The 26121-nt window shown below is 49.3% G+C and overlaps 1 protein-coding gene across 2 annotated transcripts in view; it reads right to left on the bottom strand.

Moving 5' to 3' along the window:
* Nucleotides 1-26121, bottom strand: part of ASTN2 (astrotactin 2) — a 567068-nt gene that overhangs the window by 321817 nt on the left and 219130 nt on the right. For both annotated transcript variants that reach the window (XM_067542151.1, XM_067542150.1), the window contains exon 7: nt 12765-12932. In XM_067542151.1, the coding sequence (XP_067398252.1) occupies nt 12765-12932 (168 nt within the window). The remainder of the gene's footprint in view (nt 1-12764; nt 12933-26121) is intronic.

Raw genomic sequence — 26121 nt, 5'->3', positions numbered from 1 at the left:
TCCTACCATATCAGTTGTTCCAACGCCCCTATATCACAACCTGATGGCACATACATACATAGCTGTGAATATACGACCTCCATTGCATTTGTGAGCCCCTGTTACAGGTCCTCCCTCCTGTGCCTAATACACAGAGGTGATGAGTCTGTAAGTGCATGTCTACACCGCAAAAAGCACCCACGGCAGCAAGTCTCAGAGCCTGGGTCAACTGACTCAGGCTTATGGAGCTTGAGCTGCCGGGCTAAAAACGGACATTCCTGCGAGGGCTGGAGGCCAGGCTCTGAGGTCCAGCCCACTGCACAGTCCCAGCAGAGGAGGGCTGGCCCGTTAGCTCCATGCTTTTGGCTCTGGAGTCCCCATTTCGCTCCCTGGCGAGTCAGCCAAGATATCGCAGATTCAGTTAGGTTGGCAGGTTACAGTTCACCCACGTTCTAAGGAGAAGGACCTCCCTTGCAGAGGAGAAAATACCCACTGAGTCGCTATTTTATCAGAATATATTGGGAGCAAAGAACCAGCGCAGTGACCTGTTGGCTACGCAAAGGCTGACATACCTAGAAATGGAGTGTGGTGGTTCTCACAGCATCCAAGGGGCTTTATTTGGAGGGGGAGCCGCAGGGCTGGGAAGGCGGTGAAGCCCCTCGAAGGCAAGCTGAACCGCTGCCAAACCAGACCACTACGTTTCATGCAGAGTCCTCCGGGGACAAGTCATCAGCTGCAGTCTCTGCTGGGCACACAGAAGGCCACAGCAGTGTTTCTCAACCTTTTTGCTACCAGAGATCGGCTTGTTGCCTTCTTAAACTGTGACGGGGAGATCTCAGGGACTGGCGCAGGTCCATGGACTGGTCGTTGAGAAACACTGGGCTACAGAGACCTGGCCCTGCCGGGTGCACACGGCCTGCACACGTCCCGCCCCAGCACAGTGCAGACAGACATCAGCAAGACTTTCCAGGCCAAGTCCTGATCTCGCGCCGAATGGCAGGTTCCCAGTGCCCTGAGAACTAGGAGGCTCAGCCTCTTCAAAGTTTGTCACTCCATGAAGAGCTGGCAGTTGAGCACAGGCGGGGGGCTGGGGAGGACAGCTGGGCAGTGAGAGACCTGCTTCCAGATGTTCCCAAGGAGGGAGGGACAGGTGCTAATCCTGACGGCAATCTCCTTTTCCCTCAGAATCACCCAGCAGCCACGCTTCCCCCATCTCTTTCCTGCAGACCCCGTTGCCATGTTGTTTTCACTTTCTGCCCCCCCAGGCGGGCACTTGCATTCTCACCTGCCCCTCTGCCTCATTTGTCTCTTTACTGGCTCACAGCCCATTTCTCTAGCCCTTGCTAACGCTCTCCAGTACAGCTGGGGCAGCAGAGGGTCCCCAGTCACCTCAGCACCATCTCTGCCTCTCAGCTGAACATGGGAGGGTCAAGTTCCAAGGCAGCTCTCAGAGCTGGTATGTCCCCTCCGCAGCAGCTGCACTGCATGGCTCGGACCACCAGCCAGCCTCTGAGCGACATGGAAAGCAATCCACCCACCCCTCCTTATTCAGCAACGCTTGGACCTCCCGCATGCAACGAATGAGCTTGACCCTGGTGCACAGAGGACCACTGCTGTGTCTACATTGCTCAGAGGAGGGAGCAGATGCTGCCATCCCAAAGTCTCCTCCCTCTTGGGGAGCAGGGGCGGGGAAATTAAGAGGTGATAAGAGATAAGGTACCTTCAGGGGACACGAAGAACAATTGATCACCGGCCTCATTGTAACAACCTTTTACACATCTGAAGACTTACCAGGTCCCCTTCAGCCGTCTCTTCTCCAGACTAAGCACGTTCAACCCTTTCCTCACACGTCAGCTTTTCCAAACCTCTGATCATTTTTGTTGCTTTCCTCTGGGCTTTATTCACATCTTTTTTAAAGTGTGGTGCCCACCCCTGGCTGAGGTATGCCACCTCACCTACTGACCTGTGGATCTTTTCTAAGATCTTGCCCCAATTTTCTCCTCTAAGCCAAGAAACTGGAGTCCCTCTCTCCTTCCCGCATGGCTTGATGTACGTATTTTTTGCATTCACACACACTCTCTTCTCTCCAGGAGTGTCTATTCCAGCCAATGTCCTTGTGATGCTTGAAGCAAAGCAGCTACCCCTTATTGCTGCAGTCTGACCCTGGCTCTTTGAGTCAGCTCCAGGTTGGGCATGAGAGGAAATTCAAAAAGAAGGTGCTTTAGCATGCATGCGCGGGCAGAAGGGGGGAATGCATCAGCCCCAGCAAAGAACTTTGCCTGGCCAATGAGCCAGCCAGGAAGCAGAGCTGGAAATAAAATAGGCCATGCCCCTGCAGCCCTCAGTTCCCATCTGATGCCAGCTCTGACCCAGCAGATCCAGCTGGGTCCTCCCCTCCCCCGCCATGCCCACCACGTGCAGGGCCAAGCGGAGACAGGACCCATTCTTGTGTGTCATCTGCAGGCATCTCCACAACGGGAGTGTGTGTGTGGGGGGGGGGAGATCTTCAGCACAGCTGCCCCCTAACAGCATCTCTTGCTTCCCTCTAACTGCCTGCCTCTCCTGCAGAATGAGAGGAGGAGGGGGAGAATGCCTTGAGAGAGAAAGCCCCCGCTGTAATTGGCGGGCCAAGGTCGAGCATTATTTAGTGCACAGACAGACCCTTTCAGTGCCCCCATTTCCCAGACCGAGCATGGCTGACTGCCCCACTGTTCGCTACAATGCTGCACAAAGGCGGGCAGGATGCCCTTTTTTTCTGGGTGAGCTATCTTTAACAACAGCGATAGGATCTGGACCGAGAGCGGCAGCCGCGGTCTGTGCTCGCATTGAACGGATCACTGCGCTTCCAATCACTTTTGGATAAGGCTCTTTGTTACGGCACGAGGAGGGGACCTCGACTACATGCAGGGCCGGCGCCCCTCTCTCTTTCGCTGGTGCAGAGGAAAAGGGCCTTCTGGGCTCTGGGAGCCTGGGGCTCCTTCCTCAGCTCCAAGCACAGAAATCCCTGCCCCACTCCACACCTACAGAAAGCGCCTTCTTCCAAGGCTAGAACAAGAGGAAGCTGCCAGCACCGGCATACCCTGGCACAAGCACTCCCTGGGCCAGGCCAGAGTGCAGGTAGGTTTGAAGAGCACGGGCGCAATGCAATCCACATCTCCTGCCAGGGAAAGGAAATGGAACATGGGAACAGCAGGTGCGAAGTGGCCTGGGCTGCCCTCCCCATCATTCAGAAATGCTGCTTGCAGAGGGGACAGGCCCCCGGTGGATGCCAGCAGCCAGCCCCTCACTCACCCAGAAAGCATCTGGGACAGTCCTTCTCTTGTGCGAGTTAAGGCCATTCTGTGGGCTCTTGCTTAGCTGAGACTGTGACAATCGCAGTGAGGCCTGGCCTGGCCAGAGGGCACAGCATGCTAACGCAATCGCAGTCCCAGCCCACACTGCTCCTCCCCCCAGGCACACGCCAGACCCTGCTTCACCGCCAAATGGGTCTGAGTGTGCCTGATCATCACCATAATCTAGCTCTTAGACGACATGTTTCACCAGTAGCGGTCAAAGCACTTTACAAAGGGGAGAATGCCCTGATCCCCATTTTAGAGATGGGGAAACTGAGGCACAGAGAAGGTAAGGGACTTGCCTAAGGTCATCCAGCAGGCCAGTGCCAGAACCAGGACTAGAACCCACGTCCCAGTCCAGGCGTCAACGGCCATTGAAATCCATGGCAATTTGGCCATCAGCCCTGAATGACAGCGGGGCAGCAGAAAGCCCAGAGAAGCAGCAGGGAACAGATCGATGCGGCTCAACCTGCTCCTCTAACAGCCACTGTCGCTTCCCTCCAATAATGAAGCTGTTGAGGCCTCAGAATTTCATAAGTGTCCAGAGGAATCTGTGGATTGATTCAGCCACAGCTGAAGCTTTCTGAGCTGCCGGCGGAACGTCAAAGAAACAATTTCTTAATTCAACACCCTGGAGCAACTGTAAAATTGGCAGCTCAAAGCCTGTCACGCCTTCCTGCCATTGGAAGCTCACGGTTTAGCCCTGCAGGCCCTCGGTCTGTATTCTTTGTCCTCCCCCCGCCCATTTTACCAGTGCAGGAACCCTCACTGACGAAAACAGGTTCCAAGGGGCTCTGCTAATGCAGGCCTCGGAACACCCCGACAGTCCCCCTGCCCCCCACTCTCCAGCCGTGGGATCGGCGGCCCAAGCTGAGTTAATATCCAGTTCGGATGCTGCCTGCGCAACCCCCCGCGATTTCAGCTGGATGCAGCATTCTTCACTTTCTGTCCTTTCCATGCCGGCGCCGCAGCGTCCCGCCCCGAGGTGGCTGCATTGTTGTACAAAGGAGGGCTCATTACACCTACACAGCTTGTCGTGGCATGCCGTGTTCTGAGACCCACGGAAGATGCTCTGTAGAGCAAGTCCACGTAAGAGCTCTGTTGTGGCTTTTGGCCTCCGCCCTCCACTACGGGCAGCGTGGCGCTACCATCACTCACTCGAACATCCGGAGGCACTTCGGGACATACAGTGCGTTCGTCCTCACTGCCCCCGGGCAGGCATGGAGAACACGTCCTTGCTGCATTCCTTTGCCTTATGGATACTGTGCAGCTTGTAAACGCCTTTGGTTGGTGCTGAGGGAGATAGGGTCATGGCCTGTCTCTTCTTCCCACCTGCTTTAGGGTGGTCTGTGGCCAAGAGGGGGGCCAAGGGAGCTACTCTCAGGGCCCAGAAGTTATCCACAAGCTGGCCTGGGAGATCAGGGCTGCTTCCAATCCTGAGACTGGTTCAAATGCCTTCTTCACACGCTAAAATTAACACAGAAACTAGACAAGTAGTCAAAGCTTCTCCCAAGCACTAAAAGGCAGCCACCCCTGGGGGACGATAAGGCAGCTGTTGAGCAGCGCACAGCAACCATACAGAAGATTGGGGAAAGGGGGTGAAGAAGAATGTCCTGTCCAACAGAAACCACTAGGGGGATTTAACCAGGCAGATTTTAATTATCCGCACTGGGGTCAGCAGCCCTGGCTTCAGGGCTGCAGATGCTGGAGCTAGTAACAGCAGCTGAAGTGGCAACTCATCAATTGCTAATCCAATCGCACTGAGTCGCTCCCATGTTGTGTCACAACGTGGTCACTGTCACTCCGGCCAGGCTAACTGGAATCGGGTAACTCACAGGGTGTGTCTACACTGCAGCCGGGGCAACCCATGTAGCTACACCTCAGCCAGCGCTGAGTGAGCTAACTTGCTAACAATAGCACTGTGGCTGCAGGGGCATGGGCTAGTCACCCAAGTACATACCAAGATTATAGCATGAGGCCACCAGCTCCTCTGGTAGCCAACCCTGGAGGTGGTAAGGGGGACAATTTCCCACCATCCTCAGTTCTGTATCTCTACTGTACGGGGTCCCAGCCTAGGAGTCATGAGCATCAGAAGGGATCACGGACGGGTGCATGAAACAACTTGCCCATCCATGTTGCTCAGTGATCAGCTTGGGAAAGGAGGAGAACCCCTGCTCTGTGACAGTGGGCCACCTAATGGCTGTCTCCACACTGGCCTTTGTGTCAGAACCGTCACTGGTACAGTTCTACAATGGCAGAAGCACAGACAAGCTGCTGGAGTTGTAATCATTGTGTCCCCTAACCCTGCTCAGAGCAGGTCTACCTGACGTGGTGGCTAAATTGCCAGACCCGGTGGAGCAATGCCGGGCAATGCAATGAAGGCAGAGCCCATTGGAGATCAGGCTGGAACGTGCATGTCGCCAAGATTTCTTGATAGGCTTCCCAAATGCCAAAGTCAAGCCCCACCCCTGCCAAATAATTAACTATGCTGCCACAGAACAGCGTGGCAAGATCTCACAGTGCCCCCTGCCAGGTGAGGTGATTCAGAGACCATTAAACACAAAGGGGCGGAAAGAGATCCTAACAAATCATTTAAATGCCGAGTGGAAAGCTGCCCCTGGCCAAGAGTGCCGTCTTCAGAGAGCTCCCGGCCATGCGAGCACCAGCTAGAGGCTGAATTGCGTTCACTAATAATCACGGCAGCAGTGATGGCTGCAGTAAAGATTGCTTCATTGTTTTCATTCCAGCTGCCGGCTCTCAGTCGTTTCTAACTTTCTGGGTTGATGTTTTCCAGGCCTGGTCTCTGCCCAATGGTGATTTAAGAAAGAAAGAAGGAAGGTTTGTGTAAACACAGTTTCGTTATTTAAGAACGAAAAAAAGGAAAAACACTTTCCTCAGAACACCTTCCCCAGACTTTTTTTGGGGGGTGGGGTGGTACAGTTCTTTAAACAGCTGGGGTAGAGGGTTGAAAAGCATTTTTTACTGTTGTGAAATCCGGCATTGATTTGCCAGGATTATGTCCTATTGAGCGCCACCTTTCATGGTCCTGATTCATCAAAGCACTTAAGCATGTGCTTAACTTTAAGGATGTACATAAGTCTTATTGCATCGGGACCTACATTCTGCACAGATTTTTTTTTTTTTTTTGGCTAAGCTCTGAAAGGGCACACCTAAGGCAGGCCACCATTGGCAGGCATGTGGACCTAACTTACCTGAGCAGTGAATGGTTCTGTGAAGACACACACCAAATGAGGTAGGGCTCTGCCAGAGTCCTATCTCATGCATTCTTTATCTTCTAGGGTAAAAGCTGCACAGCCCCTAAAGGTTCATAGCAGAGAGGTTACCTCCTGCAGATCTCATAAGATTTATCAGGTATTTTGGTCTAGTGAGGCCTGCGCAAAAATATTCCACATGACAGAATCCTTTTTAATTTACTCAAACTCAGAAATTCCATTAGGAGAACGTTAACGATTGAATGGTCAAACCTGCAAATGGTAGAAAATGAGAAATCAAAGGCAGCACAGATAACCTTAACTCTGCCCCTTATGTGCATGAATTTTGATTGCTTATATCACTTAAGCCTGAAGCTAAATAAGCATGGGAGCTAACTGCCTTATATGCTGAGTTGCACATAAGGCAAGCTGTGCTGCTGGATGAAAAGAAATCAACTATTGCATGGTTCCTGACCACATTATTAAAACACAGACCTTAGAGAGAAAGACTTGTATTTGATGAGATCTTAAGTCAACAAAGATGCAGGACCATTATGACAATGAAAACAGCAAATGGATACAAAGATAACCAAACATTACTAGATACTGCAGAAAAGCTACATGATATTAAATTGTGGCATTACTTGGGAACAAAGGACAGTTTTAATACACACTGGAGGCTGGCAGGAGAGGGGGGGTGGCATTTTCTGATTTATATGCTCAACCATGCAACCTCCAAATTCTCTAAAGGGGTGTTTGTTTGCTTGTTTGTTAGTTAAACGGGACATGTTTAAAAATTACTTTTCTGAGCCTCCTGCTAGCAAGTTCCCGTTTTGCTGCAGATGGTAATATAATCTGTGACTTCGATGGCAAAGTAATCCATTTTGAAGACACTGAAAGCCAGTTTCACTGCCAATTTTTAAGAGGGGCCTCAACACCACCTCTAATTTTTTTTTTTTTTTAATCTTCAATCAAATCTGCCCACAGGTTTGTGGGTGCAATCAGCTATGAGTGCAGATGATAAAACGTACATGTCTACCAGGCTGATTTGTGAGGGCAAAAAAACCATGTGCCCTAGCTAATCCAAGTTAGTTTTCCATCTCATTTATATTGTCGCACTGGTAAGTCTGCCAGCACGAAATTTGAACACTTCAGCAAGTGGCCCGAAGGGACCCATTTTCCAGCAGGTCTCCTAAGCTGTGCCCACAGCATGTGAGAGCGAATCAGTTGCATGCATAAAAAGCAGGTAATTGTACACACAAATCGGTATTTGCATATGCCACAGAGAAGGGGGGGGGAACGCCCTCATAAATTTAACCGGCGCTGACAAGGGAGGCTAGTGAAAAGGCCCCTCACTGCTTTTATGAGATGGCACCATAGTGTGTGGTATAAGCAGCAGCTTTGTCATGCGCACACAAAGCTCAGAGACAGAGAGAGCAGACTCAGCTCCAAAGCACAGCAGAGCACAATCCCTCTTTATCCTCAGTTTGCAAAGGGCAGCAATCCAGGCCCGAGCCCAGTGAGAACTGCCCCTTCTTGTCGGTAATCTTTGTAGCAGCTCTCATTCATGTAAATGTCATGGTAGGGTGGACAGCACTCACTTCCAGAAAAAGGGGCCCCAATCAAGCACTATTGGTGTGCTCCAGGCAGAACTGAAGCCAACCAGCATTTCACGGCTACACAGTAACCAGGGATCTGGAGGGGCGAAGGAAGGACTCTCAATTTAAGCCCTTTGAAAAACAGCCTGATTCCCCACTGCAGTTGTACCACGTGGCATTAGCCCAGAAAAGGAGAAGGCAAACCCCTCACACCTCCCTACCAAAGTCAGCTTGATGGCAGCAATCAAACCTATAAAACCTGGCGCATCCTAAAGCTTGGGAGTAGGAGACAAATTATGTATTATTTGTTCTGTCGTCATGGCCCATCGTGCTGGGCACTGTACAAACACGGAGAAGACAGTCCCTGCCCCACAGAGCTATTAGCAACTCAAAACAATGGCTAGTATGTAAGTGCACTGCTGCTCTCCACGGACTGACAGACCTGTTCACATGTGTCACAGAGCCCTAGCATTGCTACAGCTGAAGGAGATCCCCCGTAGCTCATATGGAAGAGGCCTGTGCTTCTGGAGCAGAAGGGCCTGAGGCCTATCCCTGCTTATGGCTGTGAAACCCCAGGGGCCATGGACTGACCACAGGGCGCTACCTTTCTATCACAGCCCCAGGCCTCATCAGACGGTTACAGCAAGAGTTCTGGATTCCAGTCCCAGCTATGTCACCGATTCACTCTAGCTCCTTGGGCCAAACCCACCTCCCCTCACTGTCTCAGGTCACCTACCTGGAAAACAGGAATGACAATGCCACGCTCCCTTGCAGGAAAGAGGCTCAACGAATGCCTGTGAAGCACATTGAGATCCTCAGAGCAGAAATGCTACACAAAGGCAAAGGGTTGTCACTACATTCCCCTTCCTGATCTAGACCTCAGCCACCAATTGCCATAGGACCGCTCCCACACCCCCACCAACCTCCTATCCAGCCTGGAGAGCACCAGGTCAGGGCGGCTCCAGCAAAGCATCACTAGGGATCCAACAAGTTTATAAAACCCCTCAGCTGAAAGGGTGGAAATCAGACACAATTTATATTACACAGCAGAACTTTCTCCCTCAAAATGATAAAACACCATTAAAAAAATTTTTTGACCCATCAACAGGTTCTTCTCCCACTCACCCCTCCCGAAACACTTCCCTAGCCCTTCCCTGCCGAGTAGCCACATCACAAACACACTGGCCATGAGGGTCACCAGTGCCTAGAGATTCTGAAGGACTCCGTTTGCGGGGCCCACTCAGTACTCCAGGGTTTTAGAGGGGGAGCGTTCAGAACTTCCTCAGCTGCCGGTCACTTTGCAGCGTCTCAGAGTTAGGCTGCCAAAATCACTAGTCCTATTTTAAAATCGTGGCCAATGTGTCCCAGACAGCAACACTCTGTCCCTGTTTATCAGCTGGCGTGGAGGGAAAATGGAATCTGTGTTGCAATCTCTGCCCTGGATCTCTCCTTGCTGGGAAAAACAGGAGAGAGGAGCTTGATTTTAAGCTCAAGGTTAAGAACATCCAGGTTCAGATCAATGCTGCTCCATCCCGCACTCCCTTCCCTGGGCCCAGGTGATGCAGTGCTTGCGACCAACATTTTCCAAGACCCTGGGGAGAGAGAACATATGTGCTGCAATACGGAAGCATAGAGGGGTGAGTCAAGAACAGCATGACAGGCTTAAGAATAGAACTCTTCTTCATGGCAGGTCCCGTGCTCAGACACCTAGCCAGATCTGCTTTCTCGCTTTCCTGGTCTAGCTGTTCCCATGTCTTCGTAACCTCCCTGTGGTTTGACTTGACGTTATAGGCAAGGACTGAGCTCATCCACTTTCTGCAGATCATGGCCAGCAAGTCTCTGCCAAGATCCTTTAACTGATTTATTTCTCAACCAGATCAGTGATATAGCAAGGTCCAGGACGGCCGACACTTGAATCATTCGGCCCACCCTCCCACAGATTTATGTTGCCCTGCACTCCATAAGGAGGCATAGATGCTCCTTTTGGGATGTGCCTGTGGGATGTTCTTTACAGAAGGATGCAAGGCAGCCCGCGAAGGTGGAATACAGCACGTCAAAGATGCAGAGCCCCTCTGAGGATAGCATCGCTGTGCACATCCGGAGCAAGCCTTGCTCCATTCCCTCTGACGGACTTCTGCCATCCTCTGCTAAAGCATGTGGCAGCCAGCAAGAGGAACCAGCTGTTCTCACAAGCAAGAGAAACATGGGATGCCGCTGTTGTACAGCTGTGGCTAGCAGCAGTCCGTCCCTCACCGCAGAGACCGTGAGAGAATTAAACCAGCCCTTTCAGTGTCAAGGACAGCACGGGGCTTGCAAGCGGAGCTGCAGGGCTTGTTATGACTGGGTAATTGCATTCTGCCTTCATAGGTTCCCCCCCCACTTCCAGCTGGATGAAGAATTATTTTCTCTCGTCTCTGAATTGTGGTGTGGTTACACTGTGATGCCTCCCGCCCCAGAGGTGACTGCGCTTCACTGGCAGCTGAAATGATCTCTCTATAATTTACAAAGGGCTTTGGGAAATTTGGAGGAAAAGCTCCTATGTACATATCAGCCCTCCTTGCTGGGGTGGTTCTTCCCCTTTTTCTGGAAGTCTAGGTGAGACTGAGGGTTTGTCTATACAGGGAAACTGACCGGCAGAGTTATAATGGAAATATTATCCTGCTATCACAATGCTGGTTAGTTTCCCTGTGTAGACAAGCCCTGAGAAAAAGAAACACTTAGAAGGGAATAAAACACATCTCCTCCAAGCTATTCACGGGCACAGATATTTGACAAGTGCTTGAGAACACAACCAAGCCTTAAATGACTCAAGTGTCTGATGTTTTATAACTGCAAGTCCCACCTTGCTTTTGGGATGCCTCTCTCCCATTATCTGGACCAGGGTAAAGCATCTACCAGAATCCAGATGGTGTTTGTGTCTCTATGGCCACAACTGCCCCTGAGCTGTGTGGGGTGGCAACCTGAGACTGGAGCCAAGAAAATCAGAGCAAAATACATTTAGCTTCAGCCCAACCCTATGTCCTGCTCACGGCTCAGTCAGTTGACAGAACTGCTCTTCCACATCCAGAATTGACCTGCTCCAGAGCCCCAACGTAAATGGTCTGACTGCCATAGCAGAGCGCTAGAAGTGCCTTTATTAATGAGGTGCTCAGCAGCTAAGGTCTAGTACCCCCACTAAAATTCAGCCCTCATGCGGCTACTGAACAGATTAGCACTATCCTCGTGCAGACGCTCTCCTAAAGGGGTCGTCTTCGGTGCAACCATCTCCTGTTGTGGTCTTTGCAAAAAGATGGAAAGGACAGAAATGGCATCAGCCTCGTTGACAGCCAGAAACAACCCTGCTCAGGAAGGGAGACAGCCTGGTTTCTCCAAGAGGGGGATTTTGTCTCAGCTGGAACTCAGACAGTGGCACGGGGAGAAAGCTTTCAGAGCCTTAAGTGCTGCAAGAGCTGAAAATGCAGCCGCTTTCTTCCCCGTAGGCTGCTGTGCGGTAAGAGGGTATTTCAGGGCCTGATGGAGTCTCAGAAAGGCTTTCATAGCCATAAACTGTCCCTCTTCAAATCCAGCCAGCAGAAACCTGAACATGTAATGCCACCCTGCTGCTGGGTTCTCCCTGAAAGTGGCTGAACTACCTGCTGCACAGGAGGGAAAGGGTGAGGAGGAGGAGAAGGTCTGATGCTTCTTTCTTTCAAGCCATTTCTCTTCTGGGAGGCAAGGTCATCCGCATGCTTTTTAGATTCAGCTGCAGGCAGGCAGTTTGATCTGTGGGAAGGCCACTTCCCTCCACCCAGCCCAGGAAGCATTCATATTACCATGCAGAGCCTCTTCCAGCCCTCCCTGAACCCTGCACAGGGCACCAAGGGTCTCATCAGAAAAACAATCACAGCCACAGAGCCAGCTTCACATGCAAGGCCCTGCTCCCTCCTCATCAGCACTGAAGGAGGTGTCCATGGAAAGTGACCTGATAAGGAGCTTTCAGCTGACCACAGCCATGAGTTTATCTGCTCATGTTTTCTTTTTAACTCCTTTCCTTTCTTTGCTGGCTGTACAGTTGGTGTCTTTTCGATTCCTCACTAATTACAGGCTTTGGGGACAAGTTTCTCGCAGCTGCACTGAGAGGCATGAGGGCACAGAACACAACTGCGAAGACTTGCAGCTTGCACAGCACCTCCGAGCAGGATTGTGACCCTGGCGTTATGATGTGACTAGACTCTGAAGGGGAAGCCTAGTCAGACGACGGACAACTCAGTAGCAGAGCAACTCCGCTCCTTCCCAGTGTCACGCTGGGGAGCTGAGAGATGTCTAGCACAGTGGGGTCCTGGTCCGTGACAGAAGCTCAAGGAACTAACACAATACAAATGGACCATTTCGAAGTTAGGAAAGACAGTCGTGTCCCCCCCCCCCCCTTCTAATTCCATGCTGGAGAGCAGCAGGAGAGATCATTGCTAAATTCCATCCTTGTGGAAGGACGGTATCTATCAGTTCAAGACTGAAGGGCTGGTACAGCAATCGTCCGTAGGTTACAAAGGACTGCACCTCTACCAGCACAGAGGCTTTTAATACCAAGCAGAGTCTGCTCCAAATTATGTAGACAGACACTGCCAGCACTTCCCCAAGACTCTTGCCTGCCTCCTCCCACTTACCAGTCTCCGGATCACACAGCTGCTCACAGGCATCGGTGGTCCTCTGCCCACAGAGATCTCTCACCCAGGGGGACGTGGCGTTAATCTGATAGTAAAGGGAGAGCTTGGCTGGATTTAACCAGTCAGAGATGTCCAGGTAGCTTCCCTCGCTCACAACAAAACTGCTTCCTGTAGGGGGAAAAACAGGAAAGGGGAAGTCTGTTAGTCGGGTGTAATCAGGACTCCATGCACTTCAGGACAGCTGGAGAGGATGAGAAAAGAAGAGGACAGACACCTCAGACAAGACTCCTAATGGTTCGCACACAGGGTGGGTAGATCATCGCCATCTTACCAGGCAGCTCCTCTTCCCACTTCCCGCTTGGCTCACGTGTGCTACTTGCAGAAAGCAAACTTGTTAACCCCATGTACAGTGCATCAGGTGCAACTGTGCCGAGCAGGCTCCTCTGTGACACTCCGGAGTTATCTTCCCCTGGTTTTCCAGAGGTATTCCTGCTAGGAACTTGCTGTGTCTCCTTGATCCTCAACAACTCCCCAAATCACACAGAGCCCCAATGTAGGAATATTCACACAAAGGGTCTTCTGGAGGCTACGAAATGGAAGGAGCATATGACACGTAGACGCCACTCTCCTCTTTAATTGGTTAGTTGGCCCTTTCCATCCCTGTTTTGCTCCTTTCCACCCGACCTGCTGGAGGGAGATGGCTGCTTCGATGTCAACACGTTCATTTTATCAGGGGATGGGGTAGCTCAAGTGGGAGGATTATTACTCAGAGCTGGGGCTTCACTGCATTGAATCAGCCTCACAGAGCTGCTGTCCACATCCACAATCCGGCTGCTCCAATGCTCCAGAGCAGCAGCAGCTCAGTGAACAACCTGACAGCCACCCACAGTGGAGCACTGAGAAGTACCGAGAGCCGCCTACAGACCTTGAATCCGCCGTTCGGCTCACATCTGTATGAATTTGCCTGGAAGAGGAGGAGAGGTCCCGCTTATGTGACACTAGCCTAGGACTCAGAAAACCTGGATTCACTCCCTGACTCTGCCAAACTCCCTGTGTGACCCTGGACAAAGGGCTTAATTTATTCCCCAGCTCCTGGTCTGTAAAATGGGACAAATACTTCCCCATCTCGTGGGGTGGTGTTTTGAAGCCCCCAGATTCTAGGGAGATGAGGGCCATATACATTCATAGACAGCAGCAGCAAAATGCATCACCTGATTTCTCTTGGGTGAAGATGCATGAATCTGCTCCATGTGCCACTTCCCCTGAAGAGGATTTCTGTGGAGCGCGAAAGCGTGTCTCTTTCACCAACCAAAGTTGGTCCAATAAAAGATGTTCCCTCACCCCCCACCTTGTCTTTCTCACTTCCCCTTATGGGCAGTCTTCTCACACAGGAACTCCTCCCTCCAGAGCTCAATGATTTAGAAGTGAATTCCTGCCAAAACCCTTTTCTTAATAAATCTGATGTTTCTTTATTTGTGAAATGTATTTCCCCCCTCATTGCCTTGTGGGTATACGCATCATCTAATTAGCCAAATAGATTTTCAGTTCAGCCCAATCATTTCCTTATCTAACATCTGAAGCCCAGCATCACTAGGGGGATTTCACAGACGCAGAGGTCCTCATTAACTCTGATCTTCAATTACATTGATTAGAAGACTGCATCTGTACTAGTGCTGCAGAGATCAGAGGTGAGCCAGGGAATCCTGCCCATTAAAAATGGCACTCTGCGAAGTTACTGGTGTAGAAGCCACTAAAAGAGGGGTCTGGAGGCCAAGGGGAGAAGACACCTTCAGAGAAGAATAGAGGAAACAGATTTACTTTGTGGACTATAAAATAAGCCCAGAACTAATTTGTTTCTTTCCTTTACAATTCCAGGTCCCAATGCACTAGAGTTTTGAGGATTCAGAGCCTTCCAAATGACTCTCCAGAGAGGGAGCATCTCCAGCACCAGGGTTTCTCCCTTTGCAACATGGAAGATTCACAAGACTTAGTAAAGGATTTAGTTTTTTTAATTTCCTAAAACACTGTGTGAGGTTGTCGTCTCATATCTCCCATTAGCACCAATGGAAGCCAAGTGATTAAAAAAAACGCATCAGGATAAGAACCACTGCACACGCATCCTGTTTGAAAATTAAAACTTAACGGCCATTTAAATGAGGATTATCGAGACCTATGGAGAAAGAAACCTCCGAACCACCTTCCTCCTGCCTCACCCAGCCAAGATTTATAAAGCAGGAGCCTAAACGTAGGTGCTTAAATGAGTGGCCTGGGAAAACTCAATGAGAAATAAGTGCACCTAAGAGGAGAGCAGCAATGAATCTAGGTCACTCACCTAGATACCTATATTTGCATATTGAACATTTATGCAATTTACAGATACGTGTGTGTGTGTGTGTGTGTGTGTGTGTGTGTGTGCGTGCGCACGTGTGTGTAAACACAAACATATATATTAACATATGAAACATGTATATTTAAAAAAAAATCTTAGCCCTTGTTTTCATTTTATTTAAACTGGTAGGAAGGGCGGCTTTGAGAAACACAGAGATATATTTCAAGAGGGCACCAGTACAGATATTTCCCTCTGTCCCAAAGGACTGAGCAGCTACATGGACTAGCGCAATGGTCCTCAACCAGGGGTACATGGGCCCTGGAGGTACACAGAGGTTTTCCAGGTGGTACATCATCTTATCTAGATATTTGCCTAGTTTTACAGCAGGCTACATAAAAAGCATGAGCGAAGTCAGTGCAAAAAAAAAAAAAATTCATACAGACAATGACTTGTTTATACAGCTCTGTATATGATACACTGAAATGTAAGTACAATATTTATATTCCAATTGATTTATTTTATAATTATATGGTAAAAATGAGAAAGTCAGCATTTTCTTTTCTAGTACTGGTATGCTGTGACACTTCTGTATTTTTATGTCTGATTTTGTAATCAAGTAGATTTTAAGTGAGGTGAAACTTTGGGGTATGCAAGACAAATCAGATTCCAGAAAGGGGTACAGTAGTCTGGAAAAGTAGACAGCCCCTGGACTAGCATGCTACATCAAGACACCACTTCCACAAAAGCTCTCTACCTTGATTTAAAGTGAAGACAACTCCAAATTACCATATTCAGGGCTCCCCAGTGTCCCAGCTTTTGAGGAACTATCCTGCTCTGACCCCCAAACCCACTTGTCCTGGTTAAAGCAGAACGTTTCCTGCACTGAGGACCAGCCGGGGGGGAGTAGATGGGGAGCACTTTTCCCTGGATCCCCACGCCGAGTGATTTTGTGACTCAGCACACAGGGTTGCAGCGCAACTCGGGTTTGGTCTGGCACCCCTTTGTCTACAGTGGGGCGGCGGGGCCAAATTTGAATGGTGTTGCAACACCGTGCACTAGCTCGCAATGCCAGTCAAACTTAGGCCCATCCACACTTTTGTCTCCATCAACAAAGGGGCAGATGGGCCAAACCTAAGTGGTGCTGCACCTCACTTTAGCCATGTGAAATGTTCAGAGGTATGCATAGTATAGGGCTGAAACTTTGGGCCCACTGAAGTCATTTGCAGAACTCCCGATCACTTCAATTGTGCCAGAATTTCACCTCAGCCATTGGCACCAGAATGATCAGGGTATTTCCCAGTGCTAACCACCAGACTTAAAACATCGCTAGCATGCAGGAAGGAAGGGTCTTTTATTCCAGAACTCAACAATATTCAATGGAATTCACCCTGCATGGCTCAGGACTAGGCTGTCATTAATGCTATGTTGTCTGATTGCGTAAGGAAGGACAAAACAAAAATGCAACGGTTCTGAAGCTGGGTACACAGAATAAATCAATACGTAATAACAACAACCAATAAATCAAGTAGTGACTGATGTGGCCCGATTGCATGGGCTGTGAGAAATGGAATGAGACAGCGGCAAAGAAAGAGTGTGGCTGACATTGAGCATTTCAGCACAAAGCTAGGTATGTCTTTTGGCCTCAAACACAGCTGTTTCCCAGGTCTACAAGGACCACAAAGACTTCAGGCTATTGTTTTGTTTGGGTTTCTCCCCCCCTCCACTAAAATGCTGATCAAAGTCAAGCTATGTAAGGCATCATCAAAAGTTCATGCGTCTCATCCCGAGGTGTCCTTCAAAGTTCAACAAGACGGCTTAAGCCTTGACAAAAGAGGCTTGAAGTTTTGACATTTCAAAAATTATTTTCCAGAACAAAATGGGATAAAACAGCTCAGAACACAGCTATCTAACAAGGGAACAGAACAAAGCACCCAAAAGGCAGCCAGAAAGGGTAGGCTTTTTTTTTTTCTTTTTTGAAGAGATAGAACAAAAGTAACATTTTTGACTTCCGCTTAAGAATTGTATTTTCCCCCCTTTCATTGTCTCTGTTAGCCCATTGCTACTTCTTGGCCAGCCAAACTCCTTTTGATGTAAAATTAGCTTTTCTTGTCTGACTGCCCTGGCTGGTCATAATAAACCCCTTTCTTAATGTGTCTGCCCTTATGGGGAAGTCCCTGTAGAATTATATCCCTGCTATGGAATTCTATAGGATGGTTAAAACAAGCCAACAAAGCCAAAAATTATAGACAGGATTACATCCTCTGTTCAGTTCTATAATTATTATTGTAGCACCTAGAAACCCCAGTCACGGACCAGCACCCCAATGTGCTAAGTGTTGTACAAACACACAGATAACTTGGAATAACCCTTTTACATTTCTATAGAAAACTATGATTTTCATCGCTATTTAACAGGAATAGACTTCTCCGACAAGGATAACACCATCCATTCTCCACTGACCAGCCCACTCCCATCCCTATTGTGTGTGTGTGTGTATATATATATATATATATATATATATATATATACACACACATACACATTAACAGTACACATTGTTTGTCAAATTCATCTCAGAGAAGCAGCCAAGGGACTCCACCCATGTGATACAAAATACACTGACCTTGGTGAGAAAACTGAGGGGTGGGAAGGGAAATCTATCCACAGATTCATTCACCCCTAAATTTCCCCATATACCAGCAAATCTGATCACCCCATGGCTTCCCTGCACTGCTCTGCAAATGCGGGGAGGTCTCCCTTCTTCCCTGAAAGTGTCCACCTACTCTCTGGGGAAGAAAGAGGAATTCAGTCCTCAGGTTCACTCCAGCTCTGGGGTTTTGATTGTGTAGTGCATATGTATTAAATCTAGAAATGGGCCCAAATGGAAACGCCCAGGAACACTCCCTGTAATTCTGCATCCGTGGGGCAGGAAAGAACTGGACCAGCATTTGAAAGGGAGGGGTTTGGAACCAGATCCAAATCACTGACTGTCATTTGTTCCTGTTTCCAGAAAGGGCCACGGCTCAGAGCCAAACGTGCCCAAGCTTGGTGGAAATTCAGATCCAGACACTTCTGCAGAGCTGAACTCTGTGGCTTGAGGCCGTTACAAATTATTACATTTTACACTCCAGGCAAAGCTGAAGCCACTGAGGAGTATCCACAAGTTTGAAGATAGTGATTAAAAATCTGTGTATTTCTACAGCTGACACCAGAGCCATCTCTCCTGAAGGAGGGCCGGAGTTTCATTTTTAATTATTAACGCTATAATGACGGACAATTATCTGTGACTTCGGCTTTGTGCTTCTGAATTTTGTGGGCCATTCATCTATTCCTGACGTTTTCCACGGAGCGCTTTGCTAGGGCGGATTCCAAAATGAACCTCCCCTTTGCCTGGTTTTAACTACGCCGCCCATGCTGTTTTCCATTGCGTGGTGTCGATCTTGCCCAACAAGGAACAGGGAGCCGTGTTTGGGGAAGAACGCCACATGACGTTCTCCATCCCAGCATGTGGGAAGCATGCAGCCAAGAGCACACAATTCCACCATCCATCTCAGCCAGCGCCTCACATCAGCTGCCCTGGGAGTCCTGCATGAATAAAGATCCCAAGGCTGAGCTCAAGGAGGGGGGGGGGGCATAATTCAGCTGGGGGGGGGCAAGGAGTCTCTCTCAGTAGCACATTCCTTGCTCTAATTGACAACACTGAAGCCGAGGCAGCAGTTCCACCCCCTCTCTCCAGAACCCACAGGGTTTAGCTAGTCCAGATCTCAGGCCTATCCAGAGAGGGCTGGGCCGCTGCCCTTTGTGCATGTGTTAGCAGCCTCCTTGGGCTGAGGGAAAACAACAGATCCTCCAAAAGGCTGCATGTCTCCAGGTCAGGCCTCTACCCTTCCCAGCATTCCGCGTGGGAAGGGGAGGATATGACCCTATGCTATTCTATGCAAGCTCAATCCATATCGTAACATTGGCTTTCATTTCCCTCACACTAGATGACATAAGAAAGCAATGCTATTGTTATTATCGTCATCATCATCATCATCTTAAGTTCCTCATTTGGCACCTTTGAACCCAGTGGAGGCTGAAGATGAAATCCAATTGTCAAAGGAAAGCTTCCACTTAATTCTCCGTGCCTCCCAGCTCCTACCACACAGCCTTGGGCCATTTCCCAATTACCTTCCCTGGAAATTGGACAATGGTTCAGAGAAATCCAGCCTCCATCTATTTGTTCTGAAATATTTACAAATGTCAGGCTATGATAAAGGCTCAAACAGGAAAAATCTGCATGTTAGTGGAAGAGATTTTTCAGCCAGGCACCAAAAGCAAACATCCCTCTGTGTTGTACAGCAGCAGAAACAACGGAATGAGTGAGACATGCAAACTCGATATGCTACAGGAGAAGGAAAAGAAAATGTATGCTCCACATGCATCAGGAAAGGAGTATTAGAGATCCAGGAAATTTCTTGCTGAAGGAATTTTTTTTAAATGGAAAGTTGTCCGTACGTCCCTGCAAAAACTGGGACAACCCCTGTCCCTGAGCCCTTCTTGGTTTTGCAAAAAAAGATGAAGGTTTTGTTCCATGTTTTGTAACCCTACCTCATCAATCAGCTACAGAAATTAACCACAGGCTGTCTGCACACATGTATTCCACAAGGGCCTCTCCCACCCATCACCCATTTGATATGCTGCCCTTCAACCTTTCTTCTCCTCTCCCCCCCCCCCATTAAGGTTCCCAGTAAGCTCCTCTTTGCCCCAAGATGGCAAAACCCTTCTGTGCCCCTTGCCTGAACTGCTCCTCTCCTGTTTTTTTCCACCCTGAAATCGAAAGTGATACACGCAAAGTTTAAGCTGCCGCCCTTAAAAAGGTCCCAGGAGACCAGATTGCCCAGCCTGCTGGCGTATATCCCCATACCCCTGTGCCTGTCCACACTTGAAGGGGAGGAAGCAGGGGATTCGATGACAGGTGTCATGTCAATTTCAATCTCCCCCCTCCTCGGAGAACAGAGTGAAGGAGAGAGTGAAAGGGGCTCACCTGCCCTCCCTTACTGAGTTAGCAACCTGGTCTTCCTGGGTGGGTGGCCTGTTGCATGCAACCCTGTCTCACTGCCTGAAGGCAAGTCTCTTTTTCGAGAGAGGGAGGGGGGGACAGGCAAGCAACGAGAGGAGAACATCTCGGGATCAGAAGCCTGTCAAAGGAATGATAAAAACATGATGTGCTTCAGTCTGCGGAATCTATTAGCTCTTCATACAAAAAGTGTTCATGCTGTAAAACAGTCTTTGAATCCCTCTGATCTGGGCTGATACAGCACACAAGCTGATGTTAATATTTAGAACGAGCATCAAGTAACACGGCAGCCGTTTGGCTCACCGTTTTTTTACAAGCCAAATGTACTGGAGGAAAGCGATGCTTTACTGTAAAAACCGAGATGACTGGATGAGTAAGAGCCTGCACGTACCCCACCCATTCACAGAAATGCAGACGAGCCACCCTCGAATATGGTCTGAACAGAAACACGTAACGCCTGGGTCAATCAGACTGAACAGTGTCCCTAGAAGCGGAAAATATTGCTTACTCTGCAGCATTTGTAGAGGGTTTTACACGATTAAATGCAACAGCATGACGCCACATTCAGATAGTATCAAATGGAAAACCTGATTCAAAGTCCACCGAGTCCGTCTAGTGATTTCAATGGGATTTGAATGAGATCCCAAGCGGGGTCCCAGTTGACAAGCAAACTGGTACAGGATTCCCCCTAGCAGTTTGCAGCAGTGAGACAGCTACACGAAAGGTCAAATCTTGCTCTGTTTCACTGATGTAAATCTGGAGTTCCTCTGTGGAAGTCAGTGAGTTAACTCCAGCTTTATCCCGATGTCACTGACCGCAGAATTTAGTCACAATGCCAGAAGAAATGCCAGCTTGTGGGTCTAACTGTTCAACGTTAATTGCATATGCAAACGCATGTGCAGGGCATGCTGTGCACACAAGAGTGAAATGTCTGAGGAAACAAACGAATGCCTGGTCACCTCTGAGGGCTGCAGAAGAGCGAGCGAAAGCAAACAATTTAAAGCAACAAATTTAATTAAAAACAAAATGAGAAGTTGTTGCAAGCCTAACGTTGCAGCCCACGGAGCTCTGTCAATCTTTGGGGGAAGGTAGCAAAAGCTGCTAATAGCTGCCTGCAATTCCACAAGTGTCTTAGGGGAGACGATCATGTGGGAAGGAGATAAATAATCTTCAGATGGAACAATAAGAGATCAGCTGCATGGCAATCACGGAATGGCATTCATGAGGGAGTAAAAAAAAAAAAAAAGAAGTTACATCTTATTTAAAGTCCGGCCGCCTTTGTAAGCGTGAAAATTTGAGGGGTTGGCTTTGAACTGGAAAACGTCATGTGGTTTGGGGCCATTTCCCCCTCCATAAAATTGTGACAGCTGGAATCAGCGGAGTGCTCCAGCTAACAGCAACTGGATTTAAGAATTGCTGGTTTGGTCCTGATTTCAGTCACCTGTGTAGCTGCCCAGCGCAGATGGGCAAAGCTGCCGTCAGCGGAATCTGCTCCACTGAATACTGGGTTCAAAGTGCATCAGTGCAAATCGCTGCTTCTCGCTGTTCAGCCCCTCTGCTCAAGAGGCTGCATGGGTACCAGCTACACCAGAGGCTGAAACTGGAGTAAATCTCCAATGGGGGCAAAGCCTAAATGTTTCGGAGGGAGGGAGCTCCAAGGCGGGGGGAGGGCTTACTGCCCTGGCTGGTCTAACGAAGTCCAAGCCCACTGACTTTTAAAGATTGAAGCAAGGACTATTTTTGTCTCAAGGTTTGCTGGAGAGCAGACAGGCTGGAGAGGGGAAGGGAGTGTGTGCTTCTTTACAGCAATACAGTCCAGGCCTGTTTGCATTCCACTATTTGCACATGTGCTTTGAGTTCTACAACGGGGCATCTTTTAAAAACCCCTCCAGATTAAACATCACTTCCGCCTCCTGTCGCTGTGCTTCGGAGAGTCTCCCTGACCTCTCCCACTAACCCATCCCGATGTAAACACATGCCTCTACTGCGCACAACCTCTCTGCACGTTGTGACAACAGGAAGGTTTAATTGCTACCACATTTCAAACCGTTGTGCAGCAAGGACACACTCGAGCTGGGCTAAGCCCTCCAGGGTCTTTTTCTCCAGCCCTGGTTTCTCTACAGACAGCTCTTGTCACTTGTATCTCTACATCTGAGGGCATAACTGAGGAGTGGCTATCATATTCTTAGGGGACTTCAACCAAAGGGCTCCTGCCTTTCTATTCCTCCCCCCCCCCTTCTTTCTTGCTGCTGATAAATGTTGCTTTACGTAACGTTTAAAGGTTCAAATCCTCACAAAAGCTGCTCTGTAGGAGTCTGTAACCGTGATCCTGCTCTGAGCTCAGAACGACGTCCTCCACTCAGCACAGGGTAAGGCGGTGGTAGGATCTCTGAGTTTCCAACTGCGCCGGCTGGGAATCTGGGAGCCAGTTGTCTCAGGCTGGGAGAGGGAGAGTAAGAGGGAGGAGGGAAACTCCAGTAGGTTCCCCTCATGGGACTGCACCCAAATAATCTGGGCAGGAGAGAGTGGGGCTTACCCACTAGTGAAATGAATGAGGGGATTTCACCACCAGATCTCATGGAACCCCCTCAAAAACCAGCCAACCAAAAAAGCAGGCAGACCCCAGGAGATTCACAAGAAGACAGGTCCTATGCTGTGAATCTGGGACACCGCCTCCCTGTAACTTGATTCCATTGGAGAGGTACTGCCAGGACCCCCCCTCTGGCAGCTGCCCCAGACTCCCTCCATTGAAAATGCATGGGGGCGGGGAGGGGGGCAGGGAGTTACAGAAAAGGTCAGAGCAGCTTAGAGAAGGAGAGGTGGGTGGGTTTTGGGTTTTTTGCAAGTTGTCTGCATGGTTTAGGCTGGGGGTTGGGGTGGAGCGGTACCCTCTGTCTGGGTGCCCTGCTTCCAAGACCAGGATCCCGCTATGGCAGGTAACCCAGGGATGGTGAAGGATGTGCCATGGAGGAAGCTGTGCAGAGCAGAAAGGGAGAGGCTCCCACACAGGCCATGTCCCCTCACTCCTTCCCATCCCGACTCTTTCAGGGCAATTATCTGTGCACGATCTTTCCCCTGCATCCTAGCAAGTTGTAACGGAGCCAGTTCCCACCTCGGTAACATGCCTCTGTGCCACACCTGACAAAACCCCACAAAACACTGGGGATTTACACTGGAAATGTCTGTTAAAAATATTTTAAAAAAGCAGAGAGAGCGCCCAGAAAGCAGCACGCCGCCTGCACCAAGGACCCTCCAACCTCTCCGATGCTTGCTGGCATTGAGCGGGGAGACGCTAGCTTGCAACCAGCTTCTACTTATTTCGCTGCCCCATAAAATACAAACCTGGTGCTGATTGTTCTGACAGGAGGGGGAAAACAAAGAAGCAAAAGAAAAGAAAGAAAGAAAGAAAGAAAAAGAAAGAAAGAAAGGAAATGAACAGAGAGAGAAAGAGAAATAAGGGCAATAAAGATGGTTTGATTATTAAACCCACCTGGGTGTGATGTACTCTCCCCCACCCTCTTTTGCTTTCATTCGACATCCGTTTCTATTCCTGCCTTCATGCCTCTCCAGACCTCTGCAGCTCCATTTGCTCAGCCCACCTGACAATGAGGCTTGCTAGGGGTGGGAGGTGGGTGGCACGGCTTCTCTCTGAAGCCCCGTGGCCCTCGTAGATTTGCTTTTATCCAAGTTGGTTTTGGAACGTGGCACATCTGAGCAAACTCTGGTTCATTTAAAGTTGCTTTCAAAGCAGCATCTTCATCTGCTACAAAAGGCTTGTTTTATGTTTGTTTGTTTTTCCAGCCTCTCTCTTTGACGGCGTTTCTTGGAGAGCTAAGGATGCTGGTAGGAGCGGCTCCACGCTTAGATTTGCTGTGGCCACGGGCTTCTATTGACAGAACGTGTCTCAAAGGGGATCTTTGAGGCTATTCTAGTCTCACACCCGAGACTGTCTTGAATGAGTGCAGCAGCCTCCCCTGCATCAGAGGCTGGCTCATCACCACACAAATACCAGAGCACACTGCTTAAGAAGCCATGTGTATTTATGTGCATGGCAACACCTGAAAGCTGTTGAGCACATGGTTATGGCTCATGAGACAGTCCGCTTTAACACTGATCAAAGCTCCAAAGGCTAGTCTAGACTGGGGAAGTCTGAACCAGTGTCATTACATCCATGTAATCGTGGCTAGGGTGGCACAAACCCCGGATGAAGACGCTGCACCAATGCACAGCCGGGCTAGAACTGGAGCAACTCATCCCAGTAAAACAAAAACAAAACAAAAAACTGGAACATGTCACTTATGTAAGCCCCATCTTTTACCAGAGCAGGTCATCTAGGCAGTGATTTGCACCCACTTGTGCACAAAGAACCCAATATAGACAAGGCCTATCTATGAGAAAGAGCCACACGCTCCATCTTCTGGTCTCCAGTCTGATCCCTTTCTGTCCCTCCCAATTCATCCTGTGCAGAGCAGCAGAGAGTAACCTTGCCTCTCCTTCCTCCTGCCCCTTCTGTTTTCTACAGACGTTAAGGGCCACTGTCCAAACAGAAGAATTAGCCTCCGGTTTTGAACTCGGCTATTCCCTTTGCTGAGGAGTGAAATTAGCAACAATCTGTGCTAGGGAGAAGCCAAGCCAAGAACACTTCCCTGGGTGTCATTAAAATTTCCTGCCCCGGCTCAATGCTGTGATCTCCTTAAATGTTTTATAATATTTTGCTGCCAGCCTGGCGCTACTTGGGGATTTGTTGTTATTTAAAGGAAGGAATGGCTCGAAGCACTTCTCCGTTCCAAAATAGGGCCTCCGAGTGCCAGTGCATCGCAAAACCGATATTTGCTGCAAATTGTCTCTGCTGTTTCCAGTTTCATCTTGGAGCCCCTGACTAGGTTTCCCAGTACAAAAGACAAAGTTTTCACAGTTTATTATTTTATTTTACAGTTTCGTTACTGATCTCACGTCCATTCTTCTGCAAACTTTTTCACCAGTCCTCTCACCACTTTCCCTTCAGAAAAGCCATTAAGGCAGGGCTGAAGATCAGCTCGTTTCCCCCGCCCAGTTTCAGAGATATGAATCTGGGTCGGGTAGGGACGTATGATCACTTGTGCTTCCGTGCAGGATTAAATGACCATTAATGCATTTTGAGGGGCCATTCTGAGCTTCTAATCTGAAGTCCATACAACACAGGCCAGTGTGTTTCACCCAGCGATGCGGAGGTGTTGTAAATTCTACCTCACCACACTTGGTCCCTTCCAGGGTTACATCCTGTTCCTGCTTCATAAGTATTTGTCCTCCATACCAAGGCCAGCACCTCCCCAGTTTCCGGCAAACAGGCCCCTGACTGGATCAGAATCAGGCGCCCAGCAGCACAGTATGGGAGCAAGGGAAAGTGACTGCAGCTGGCTACACAGCAGCTGACACTGCAGGGCATGTTCCTTTCCAAGCAAAGCGCACCATCAGCCTCTGCCAAGTGGCTAGGAGAGCGCAGGAACTGAGGAATTGCAACTGACTGAATAATGGATCCCATCTTCAGGAAGAAAATGAAATTTGCCCTCATGTTACTGAAAAGTCGCACTTGATGCTCACTGCACATTATACGGAAAAGGTCAGTGAAATAACAAACACAGAGCCAAGCTGGCAAAAGCAATAAATAGTGACAGCAGCCCTTATCTAATTCTTCAGAGCCAATTTCACTTTCTCCAGAGTGGCGAGGGCCACAGACAAACGGCTTCACTCTGACAGGAGGGAGAGCGCCAGCGCGGCTTCATGCGGTTTGTCGGTGAACCCCAGTGCTTCACGCCAGAGTAAGCAGAGATTTCAGTCAGACACAATTAAAAACAGCGGTGGGGGGGAGATTCCCCCCCCGTGCTGACAGCTAAGCCTGGTTGGGTTTGGTTCCCTGGCGCTGGCATTGCTTTGTCCGAACTGGCTCCGTATGGAGAGTTGGGGCAGTCTCCCCTGAGGTCCGAATATTA

Source organism: Emydura macquarii, unplaced genomic scaffold (assembly GCF_026122565.2).
Source record: "Emydura macquarii macquarii isolate MOO-44397 ecotype Brisbane River unplaced genomic scaffold, CSIRO-AGI_Emac_v2 contig_691, whole genome shotgun sequence".
In the NCBI taxonomy this organism is placed as follows: Eukaryota; Metazoa; Chordata; order Testudines; family Chelidae; genus Emydura; species Emydura macquarii.
This window is presented reverse-complemented; position numbering and strand designations above follow the sequence as displayed.